The sequence below is a fragment of the Camelus dromedarius genome, chromosome 18 (genome assembly GCF_036321535.1).
Source record: "Camelus dromedarius isolate mCamDro1 chromosome 18, mCamDro1.pat, whole genome shotgun sequence".
Lineage (NCBI taxonomy): Eukaryota > Metazoa > Chordata > Mammalia > Artiodactyla > Camelidae > Camelus > Camelus dromedarius.
In genome coordinates, this window is record NC_087453.1 from 4,361,154 (window position 1) to 4,372,864 (window position 11,711).

The 11,711-nt window shown below is 49.5% G+C and overlaps 1 protein-coding gene across 1 annotated transcript; it reads right to left on the reverse strand.

The window, feature by feature from the left end:
* Window positions 1-742: 742 nt before the first annotated feature.
* Window positions 743-6,647, reverse strand: PCK1 (phosphoenolpyruvate carboxykinase 1). The gene is made up of 10 exons (XM_010991598.3): window positions 6,536-6,647; window positions 6,029-6,289; window positions 5,391-5,572; window positions 4,749-4,952; window positions 4,428-4,615; window positions 3,731-3,893; window positions 2,910-3,134; window positions 2,692-2,823; window positions 2,211-2,306; window positions 743-1,785 (listed from the first exon to the last, which is right to left on the reverse strand). Exons 2-10 carry the CDS (start codon window positions 6,250-6,252, stop codon window positions 1,331-1,333), a joined length of 1,869 nt encoding a protein of 622 aa, XP_010989900.3. The 5' UTR covers window positions 6,253-6,289; window positions 6,536-6,647; the 3' UTR covers window positions 743-1,330.
* Between the last annotated feature and the right edge of the window lie 5,064 nt (window positions 6,648-11,711).

Consider the following 11,711-nt stretch of genomic DNA (forward strand, 5'->3'; position numbering starts at 1 on the left):
GCCCGGGCCCAGAAAGAACAGGAACCCGAGAAAGTCACGTTGATCTGCGGGATGCAGGTACCGTGTCCCGTGGATGGTTGGTCTGGATTGTCCAGAGAAACCAATAAACATTGGGAGCAGAGGAATCAGGGGAGGGCTGGAGGCCAAACCATACCACCCACACTGTCCAGGGTAGCCAGCCGTGAGCCCACCGATGCCACGATGCTCGGTATACAGAAGGTGCTCAATTAATGCTCAATGAGCACTTTGGCTGGTCCTTCTACAGGACATTTTTCTCTCTACTCTCCTCCCCTGTGGGTGACAGTTGAGAAAAACATTGCTCAAAGAAGAGTTTATTGACAGAAGCCTGTGACGTTGGCCACAATATAACACGTGTGGAAGGCTGAGCCCCCAAGCCCAAGTTTTGGTCAAAAAGCACATTTTAAACTCTCCCAGTTCCAGTTACACAAGATCCACCATCTAAAGGTTTGTGGAATTTTTCAAGGACACTAACTAGCGGCTTCTAGGCATTAACCAGTGGTTAATTCAGAAAACCCAAAGTATGGTGTCAGGTGACCTCTGAGTGACATTCTCCCTGCTCAGGCCTCCCCATCTGACTGCCTCCATCCCCTCTACTCACCCTCTCCATAAGTCTCCTGACACTTCCCTCCCGATATTCTTTGCAGGAGCTTAGATCACAAAGGGTTTCATCAGAGTCCCCTTTTCTTGGCAGTTCAAGTAAGAAAAACCAAGCAAACAAATCCACCTTTTCTATAAAAGTTTATTTTGTGATTTTTTTCCCCTGAAATTGGTAAGGAGGAAAGTTGAAATTATGTGAAGGTAAGGAACCAGGGATATAAAAATAATTTAAACACGCATGTTAATAACAAAGCAGCATTGCTTTCTAGCAACAACTAGTAGGTAATCTTGCCCAAGATTTCTCCAAAGGTATTAAATATGTTTCAGACAACAGTACATAGATACACGCACACATACACAAACATACAGCTCAAGTACTTTTTTTTCTGTGCATTCTGGCGAAATGATACAGCTACAGAGAAAAAACGGAAAAGACGCTCTGCCTGAGTGTCCTTAGGTTGAACGAACGTGCGCTGGATAGTGAACCCTGGAGCCGTGCTGAGATTTCCCCATCCACCTCATTATCCTGTGCTCCCCACTAGCCTGTGCTCTGTCATCGTATTTGAAAAATTAGGGTGTGTCTTTCAGGTCAGCTCACGGGTTTGATCATTACAGTGCTGCAGGCAGTGAGAATTCAGGAAGTGCCAGTCTCTCGCGCAGCTGGGACATCTTAGGGACCGGAAGGGGGAGGACTGAAGGCCGTGGGGTCCAATTACATCTGGCTGATCCTCTGCTTCAGGGCCAGGACCTGGCTCTTGATCTCGTAGGGGAGGTCAGCGTTCACTTGCTCCTCCAAGTACTTCTGGATCTCTTCTACCTCCTCCTCCCAGAACTCCTTGGAGATGTGGAAGAGCTCCTTCACGTTGACGTCCCCCAGGCCCCGCAGATCCAGGGCGCCTTCCGCGGGGACGTAGCCGATGGGCGTGGGCCTGGCGCCGCCTTCCCCGTTGATGCGATTGAACATCCACTCCAGCACCCGGGAGTTCTCGCCAAAGCCTGGCCACAGGAACCTACCGTCCTTGTCCTTCCGGAACCAGTTGACGTGGAAGATCTTGGGCAGCTTGGCTGCCGGGCGCTGGGCCATGCTAAGCCAGTGGGTCAGGTAGTGGCCGAAGTTGTAGCCGAAGAAGGGCCGCATGGCGAAGGGGTCGTGCATGATGACTTTGCCTGTTAACGGTTGGGTGCGGGGGGGCTGTTCTAAGTGATGCTCAGAGGACACCGTGGGCACGTTTGTTTTCGACACGGCCCCATGGGTCTCTCTACCTCTGCACACACACACAGAGACACAGAGACACTGAGAGAGAGAGAGAGAAACAAGAGAAACAGAGATAAAGAGACAGAGATAGAGACAGAGAATACACAGAGACACAGAGAGAGACAGAGAGACAGAAAGAGACATAGGGAGTCAGAGAACATAGAGACACAGAGATACAGAGACAGAGACACAGAGACACTGAGACAGAGAGAGAAAGAGAAACAAGAGAAACAGAGGGATACAGAGACAGAGACACACAGAGACATACAGAGAGACAGAGACAGAGAGAGTGGGTCCATCACTGCTCTTTGCGGCCCCAGAGGCAGCCGGGACTCACCCTTGTGCTCCGCAGCTGCCGTGGCCTCCGACCTCATGGCCGCCCCCACAAACACTCCATGCTGCCAGCTGAGAGCTTCATAGACCAGAGGGACACCTTTAGCAGGAGAAAGAAATGCTCCTTAAAGGCCTTGACACCCAGACCCCTTGGCCGGCGATGCCATCTCGGAAATGGGAAGACTCGGCAGGACGGCGTCTTTCTATCTGAGCTCATCCTGCCTCCCAGAGCTGAAGGGCGGTTGCCACTACGTGGAAGTTACATGAGCCAAAGTCAAACTAGAAACTGCATCAGGAGGTCAAGGACCTGGAGGCTCTAGGCGGGCGGAGGGCAGGTTCTACACTGGAGCTCACGGCCCTGCTGTTTCGAAAGGGTGCTCCAGACCCCTGACCCCCTCCCATGAGGTCAGGGCTGGGGGAGAGGGCACCACGTCCTCCAGCAGCCGCACACCCGTGCTCCTGGCCCCGCTGCAGGAGAGCCTCACCTGTAGGTCGGCGCCCTCCGAAGATGATGCCCTCGATGGGCACACCTTCTGGAGACTCCCAGGCTGGGTCAATGATGGGGCACTGGCTGGCAGGGGTGCAGAAGCGCGAGTTGGGGTGGGCGCAAGGCTCCCCTACGACAGTGAGAGGAGAGGCCCTGAGCGTCTGCCAGACACTCACGCCTGCGGGCTGGGGCGCCGGGCCTCCCGGGGGTGCTTACCATCCTCCGGGCTCCACTCCTTGTTCTTCCACGAAGTGAGCCTGATGCCCGAGGCCAGTGGCTGGTCGATGCCTTCCCAGTAAACGCCGCCATCGCTGGTCTGGGCCACGTTGGTGAAGATGGTGTTCCTCTGGATGGTCTTAATGGCGTTGGGGTTCGTCTTCACAGAGGTTCCAGGAGCAACGCCAAAAAACCCATTCTCTGGGTTGATAGCCCGTAAGTTCCCTGGAAAGTTTTAAACCAGGGAGTAGAAATAAATGCCAAGCAAAGCACAGCATGCATCTTCCGAGGCTGATTTTGGTGCTGAATTCTCAAATCTTTTATTTTTTTCCTCCTCCCTGGAATATGGCTCTCTTTTTCCATCCAAGCATCACAGTCAACTTCTTCTTTATACTTTTTCTGGGGGGCTGAGGGGAAGGTAATTAGGTTTGTTTGTTTGTTTACCTTTTAATGGAGGGCCTGGGGATTGAACCCAGGACCTCGTGCATGCTAAACACACACTCTACCACTGAGCTAGACCCTCCCCACTACAGCTAACTTTGACACCGTGACAACTCTTTCTTTCTCACCAGTTTTCCACCAAACTATCTTAATAAATGTATTATGTATACAAACAGTGACATATGGCACATTTCAATTCAGATTTGATATGCGATGAAAGAATGCTGACAGAATACCTATGTCTAAGCTTTTGTAAGATCTGAAATAACCGAATTACAAATCCAGCCACTGTGGACTTCGGAGAATTTGGCGCGTTTTGAGAGCCAAAACTTTACTTAGGTCCAAGTATTATCCTCAACGCTTGGGCCTGAAAGAGTGACCTTGTGAGTCAAGCTTCATCCAGGCGATGTCATCACCCACACACTCTACTTTCCACCCCGGGAGGGTGGGGTTCATCATGGCCAGGTTGGTCTTCCCGCAGGCACTGGGAAACGCAGCGGCAAAGTACTTCTTCTGGCCCTTGGGGTTGGTTAGGCCCAGAATCTGTGGGAGACAAGATTCTGCCTTCAGCTCTTCACTCCTTCCCACCACAGAGGTCCAGGCTTTAGTCTAGGAGTGTGCCTGGAAGTCCCAGAAGGTAGGGTCCCAAGATCTACGTCTTCAGGTATCAAAAGGAACAATTTGAATGAGGAGGCCCAAAGGATCGCTATGGTATTTGAGGTCCTTCAAAGAGGCATCCACTTCAGGTGGATTAATATATGTTTTCTGGAGTATGGTGAACCTTTAACACAATATGACTGCTATCTCTACAAGAGGGAAATTTGGACACAAAGGCAAAAAGTCGAGGTAGAGATGGAGGTGGCCGTTGCATCCACACGCCAAGCAATGCCTGCAAACACCAGAGCAGGAGAGAGGCGTGGGAGGAATTCAAATTAAAAATTATTGATGGAATTTCCAAATCCGTCCCTGGGGCACGTTGTGTCCTGCCGGATAGGAACCAAAACACAGTAGGTAATAGCCACCTTCTCTTCCTCCCCGGCCCTCGACCACGCACCCGGAGAACTTCCTGTGTCTTACCAGCATGTGCTCTGCCAGCCACCCCTCCTCCTTGGCCAGCCGGCTGGCTATCCGGAGGGCAAAGCACTTCTTCCCAAGGAGCGAGTTCCCACCGTACCCACTCCCGAAGGAGACGATCTCTCTGCGGTCGGGCAGGTGGGCGATGAGCGTCAGCTCTGGGTTACAGGCCCAGTTGTTAACCAAAGGCTCTGCGCAGGAGGACACGCCCCACATTAGTGTGCCACATCCCCGCCTGGGTTCAAGGCCAAGCTCACTTTCGTGAATTTCAGTGCTTTTTTTTTCTCCTAATTTTAGCTTCTGATTTTGAAATAGGACGCTTACTTTTTAAAGGCAAAGGGCAGCCCACAGAGTGGAGGCACTTGACGAACTCTCCATCACCCAGCGCTTCCAGGACAGGCGCGCCCATTCGCGTCATGATGCGCATGCTGGCCACCACGTAGGGCGAGTCGGTCAGCTGGATGCCGATCTTGGACAGAGGTGAGCCCAGCGGCCCCATGCTGAACGGGATGACATACATGGTGCGACCTGGGGGGCCAGTGGTGGGAACTGGTGAGAAATGACCCTAGACTCACAAACCACCATCATGGTTTTCCCAGCAGGACCCCCATCTCGCTCTCCCTCTGACAACATCACGCCCTGCAGCTGCCAGCCCCCCCCCCCCCGATTTAGATGAGTCCTCTGGAAAGTGAACAGAACGCAAAAATTAAAGAGTTTTCATAAACGTACAGTAGGGTTCCACCAAGCTAACGGAAATCCACATGCATAGAAATCGTTTTCACGGTCGTATGAGAAAGTCTATAAAGCCAGCACTGCGATGTACATTTTCACCACAGGGCCAATCCCACGTTCGGAACTCAAAGTTCTCCGAGGCCATGGGAGTTTCCAGTCCAATTACCATTAGGATAGACATGCTAATAAAAGGTTTGCTGACATTTCGCCCAATCAAGTAAACATTTCATTCACCTTTCATGCACCCTGGGAACCGGGCATTAAATGCCTTCTCAAAGTCCTCCTCGGACATCCAGCGACCCAGCTGGCTGAGGCCAGTTTTGGGGATGGGCACCGTATCTCGTTGCTCTTGAGTAATAATGACAGTCTTGCTTTCAATTCTGGCCACATCCCTGGGGTCGGTGAGAGCCAACCAGCTGCAAAAATCAAAGATACACAGGTTAGGACTGGAGAGGGAAGTGTTGCCACTCCACATGGCATCTGTGCCAGGGATTCCCTCAGCCGAGCATCATTCAGGAATGGACCAGTTTGTGACTTTCCACAGCTAGCAGGTGCCAAGCACACTGACGATGGTCCATACATGTGGACACAACCACACTGCTTGAGACACAGTCAGGGAGACACTTACTAGACCAGGAGATAGTCTTTTAGGACAGGGACTGTCTGACCTTCATTTTTATCAGGGATCTAGTTTGCAAAGAGCGTTTGTGGCTCCACCTCACTAAAGACTTGGGTTGCTCTGCAAACGTCATAAAATTACAGTTCTGGCTCTTCTAGTAAGTTTTTCAAGAGTCTGCAAAACTGCGGCCCTCCGCCCCCCGCCGCCGCCCGCGGAGGGGCAGGTGTGGACGCGGGCGCGGGGCTGCGCTCACCAGTTGTCGTAATTCTTCAGCCTCTTGATGACACCCTCTTCCTCCATGCGGCCCAGTAGCTGCTGGTTCTCCTCCTCGGAGCCATCGCAGATGTGGATCTGGTCAGGCTGACACAGCTTGGCGCTGCTCTCCACGAAATCCCTCACAGCCTGGGATAGGCTCTCGAGCGAGCCCTGGATGACTTTGGCTGAGTAGCTGTGGCCGTCTGAGATCTGAGGAGGCATCTCTGCAGGGCTGTGCTGAGGGGCTGGCCGGGGTTCCCTGCAACAGAAGCACAGGCTTCCTGGTGGGGAGGGTATAGCCCGGGGGTAGAGCGCATGCTTAGCGCGCCTGAGGGTTCAATCCCCAGTACCGCCATTAAAATAAATTAAAATAAAATAACACTCCACCCGCTTTGTTTGGGTTGCATGTCACCAGACAGACAGACATCCTAGCTGGAAGGAAAAAAGATGAGTTCCTTTTAGGGCTGCAACTCCTGAGAAAGGTACTTGATAAAGCTCTACCTACCTCTCTTCTCTGTGGCTGATCTGCACCAGAGATGCAAAGGTTTCCTTCAAAGTTCTTCCGGCCGGTGAGCGTGCGTTCCCCGTGGGAAAGCCCTGTTTGGGGTTCGGTGGCAGGACTTCCTGGCTTTAAATTCCAAGGAGGAGAAAGGCCCTGCCCCTCGGCCACACCCCAGGGAGGCTCGTCCCTGACGTCAGGGGCAGGCCTTTGGATCACGGCCACGGTCAGTTATGCTTTGGACCGACTCACCACAATAAACCCCGGGGAGATAATCATTGAACGGACCATTGTTAATGAGTGCTGGGAGGCCTCAGCCCCGGACCAGCCATAGTAAACTCTTACGCAACTTCTGGTGGATGGAACTTTGACCCAGCCCACTGCTGGAAACCCGTCGCCCTCCCACTGACAGGCAGGTGGGATGGAGCACAGGCTGGGGGAACACCTGCCTAAGGATGTTGTCGATCGGTTGCCCACAGTCAAAGGCCCGGGCGAAGACCGCCCTGAATGCGGGACGGCCAGGGGCTAACTGGCAATGATCTGATTTAATAAGGAGCGATGAACCCTACTGAGTGTCCACTGTGTTACCCCCTCCCCACCCCCAACCCAAACATAAACTCCATGAGAGCAGGGATTTCTGTCTGTTTTGCTCTTTTTTGTATACATAGTTCCTGGCACACGGTGCGCACTGAATGAACAAGTGCTGAGCCTCGTTCCAAGCGCTTCGCCGCCGCTAACTCCCCCCCACTCTCTGAGGATCCCACGAACAGCCCTGTGTACAGACAAGGACACTGAGGTACAGGGGGCCCGGTGGCTCCTCCCAGCTCCCCAGCTGCCCCACTGGGCTCTGGGGCAGCATCCCAAACTGCCCCTAGTGAGGTACCTTTGCCCCTTCTAGAACCTTCCATGTATTCTCCAAGGAGTTCTGGACTGATGCAGTTATTTCTGGAGTCGACTGTACACCCTTCACTGCCCTTGCAGGTCTTAGCGTCCGGGGAGTGGAGGGGGCTTGGTGGTTTTGCTAGATTACACTTGAGCAATGAGACCTTTATAACAGTTGCAAAGATTTTGCTTTGCAAGCTGTCAGAACTTCAGTCCAATTTAATGAGCTATGGAGCGTTGGCTAGAGTTTTGAGAACACTGGGTGAGAAGTCAGGAGAATGGGGCCAGGCCCCGACTCCCCACAGCCAGCCTGACAACCCAGTGGGCACCCTCTCCCTCGGAGGAGGACAGTGGGGACTCGCCCACCTCCCCCACGGGCTGTGAGCTGAGCTGACTCTGTGTCAGGAGCTGTGGCCATTACAAGGCGTTGGGAGTAATGGTGTCACACCAAGCGTATTTATGGGACTGTCCTGTAGGGCTTCATTCCCACTGCCACGCTGGGTATACCCTTATCACCAACTTCCACCACAACTACCAACTCATTGCTGTTTCATTTATTCTGATTTTTTTATTCAGCCAATTGAATCTTTCAGCATAAATACAACAGGAGGTATTTTCGTGCAGTTTACAATTATTTGCCATTTAGGTCACTAGAATGAGGGTTATGTGGTATGTTAAATTGATTGGAAAGCATTGTCAAAAGATTGGAGATACACCTTCTTAGGCTGTACTAAATGTCACTAATACAGATATTCTAGAAATTACATGAAATTTGTAAAATTTGGATACATCCTGATATAAAGTTATCAATCATAATTCTAGTTATTGTCTTAAAATGTTCTGTGTCACAGCAGTGACCAAGTTTCTTTGTCAGTTGCACTGTAATCAGATCCTTAACCATGCCTTTTAAAGTCCTTTGTCACTTACAAATATTGTTTGATGCTTTTGCAAAAGCGTTTCATCTTCAAGAAGATTCATAGACAGGACATTTGACAAGGACAGGTTTCTGATAACTTTCAGATCATGTTGTCGAACTGGGTAAGAAATGAAAGTTTCCCAATGGAAAACTTCATTAAAAAAATATTAACAAAAAGGATCAGTTACATAAGGTTGAGTGAACTGGAGAATACGGTTATTTTTATGGTTTTTGTCTGAAATATTTCTGGCTTTTAATCTATGTTTTTCAGATACAAGGAAACCTCTCCCCTTAAGCTAGTTATGACTTACAGCAACTAGGTAATTATGCCTTTGTAGGCAGAACTGAAATAGTTATCTTTTGTCTCTACCTGATCCCTCCAGAAATTGGAAACTCCTAAGTTCCCAGCTGACTTACCAAGCGAATAAAGAAGACAGGTACAGGAATCTCAAGATACTTTGGGGACTCTGAGAAGAGAGAAATTTGCCCAAATCTATAGCTGTTGCAGACAGAATCTGTGGCAAGCCCTTGGCCTGGTTTTCCTGGCCCTGAGAGACCTTTTAAAAGCTCGGTCTGAGATTCTTTGAAAAGTTCCAGCACTGCTAATTTTTAAAATTCTATAATGATCAATTACACTTACGTAAATAATCAGGCCAAGTTTTTTGAAATCTGACTTGTGTGGCAAACAAAATAATCTTAATTTGGCTATCGTTGGTAGAAACGAGGGTAATTTTAGAGAGAAAAAGACTATGTTTTCGTGGATATTAAATTCTAGGCTTGTTAACTGAGGCCTGTATTCACCACCTTAGACTCACTAACAGCTCCTTGTTGCTATGTTGTAAAGTTTAATTGAATTATTAAAAGGACATTCTAAGTTTGTTCCTGAAGCTTATCACAGGAATCTATCTTTGGATGAAGATCAGATGCCCCATGATCTGCAAACAGGAGATGCATACTGGGAAAGGCACCCTCCAAAGGGCTGTCTCCGATCTAGATGTAAGGACCGGTATCAGGCACTCTTAAACTGACGGGAACTGACTCTTGAACTCGTATCTCCACGTCAGAAGGGCCTCTGCACTGGACTGGTCTATAGAAAGAACTGCTGACCTCAACAGGACGAGAGGAAGACGCCGGTCGGTAGACAGCTGACCCAAGAATCCGGACCAGGCCTGTAAGACGTACCCGACTAATCTGGCTGAACGGTTTACCAAATGTTAGTCTCGCTGTCAAAACTCAAAGTGATCGTTTTACTTTTAACCATACTGTCGCCCCCAGGGTTCAGGAAAGAAAGAAAATTCTCTGGTGAAGTTGTCAGTTAGCTACTCATGACATGTGCCACTGTCTGCTTTAAGTCTATTGCTGAAAGCACGTGGATAATGTCTGTGTGATAATTTGCTATAATTTACAAAATATATAGCCTATAAAATGCTTCCCTATGAGCGTACTTCTGAGTTTGTTCACTGTATCTGATTAAATTTCCTCCTACGTGGATAACTAGACAAATATATATAAAAATAAACAAAAAGGAGGCCTAGCACCGAGGGACAATGATGCGCCCAGGGCAGGCAGCAACCTGGCACCAAGGGACAAATATTTTGATCTATCCAAAGATATGCAAACCAAAAGGAGAGATGATGAAAGAAACTTGCAACCACTGAGGTCTGGGAAGGTCACTCTGGCTTATGTAAGACAAACTAGAACAGCCTATTTCGTTTAAGACAAACTAGAACAGCCTATTTCGTTGTCTGGCGAGCATGGATTGGACATCGGCCTTAAACATTAAGGAGAGAAAGTGCATTTTGAGATCAAAGTAGAGTAACTGTGGTTCGGGCATCCAAAACAGAGCTGAGGGGCCACCGTGGACATGGTTCAGACGTGTTCCTCTGCTACTGAGAGCTTGAATATTTTTGAAATCTATTAGACTCAAGGACACCACCAACTATTCTCAAAACAATGTCTGCTAGCAGCTGCCAACTACAACCTTCTAACCTCAAGGTCTCCTCTTGTAACTAGGAAAGCTTTTCTCTTACTTTAGGAATAGCTGTGGCAAATGGGACAGCGCAAGCCACAGTCTCCCAGCAGAAGGCACGAGATGCTTTTTTCCTTAATTGAAGTACAGTCGATTTATAATATTCTTTTTTAATTCTTTTCCATGATAGGCTTTTGCAAGATATTGAACATAGTTCCCTGTGCTCTACTGTAAATCCTTGCTGTAGAAGGCCCTGGATTCTTTAGCCAGAACAGCCTTAGACAATAAAATTGTGTCAGATTCGATTCCAGCAGACAAAGGAGGCATGTGTGTAGTGGCCCATAGCTCCTGCCATGTATACATTAATACCACATCAGAAGTTAAAACCTACTTAGATAAAACTGGGCAACTGGCTACCTGGCTACAAGTCTCCCCAGAAGTGCCAGGTCCAGACTGGCTTTCAGGCTTATTCTCCTGAATTCCTCAGGGCATAAGATCTCTTTCCCAAGGTATATTAAACTTCAGGTTGTCACCCCCCACCCCGACCCCCGCTTCTAATTGGGTCTGTTGCACCAAAATTGTGGACCAAGGGACTAAGCTCTTAATCATGAAACACTCAAATCCGAGACCTGGAACTTGGGAATATTTCCAACTCAGTGTGAAATATTTCCATTCCCCGCATTAAGGTGGGCCCACACCCTGTTTCAGTAGGAAGTAGCCAGCGCGGCCACTGCTTCGCTCCCTTAAAGACCAGGGGAATTAAAGCAAGAGTGAGGATAGAACCTGAGCCCCTAAAACCGAGCTCCCTCACCGAGTTTAGGATTAATCTCTCTATCCAAAATTTTCTCCCTTGCTTGTCGCCTCTGACCACAATCCTGTGCTAACCGAACACTACTCCACCAGGATCAGCGGACTGACTGCTGTTGCCGTAACACCATTAACGTACTGAAGCTGCAGCCGTAGGTGTCATCGTTGACCTAAAACCGGGGATGTTTCTCCAGGGCAAGGGGAGCTCACAGGCCCCCAAGCCATGGGCCACCTGGACGGAGAACTGCGAACCAGAGGCATCCTGACCTGGTAAGAAACGTCACAAGACAACGATTAACCCCAGTTTCTTTGTTCCTCCCCTTTAAAACACCTTCAACTCAAAGACCAAGCTGGAGTGGGTCTGAGGCTTGTCCCCCACTCCCTTCCTTGATGCCCTGCAAATAATCCTTTGCTGCAAACACCCACTATCAGAGTTTGGCTTTCTGTGCTGCGGGCTCACAAGCCTTTGCTCAGTAACAGGTTAGACTCCCTGGAAGAGCACCTAGACTGAAAACAGAAACGAGGAACCAGAACTTCTGTGCAGTTCTAAGTGCTGCCTGTACATTCGAGGTGTTTGGGTTCTGGGTCTCCCGGGAGAGAAAGGGCTG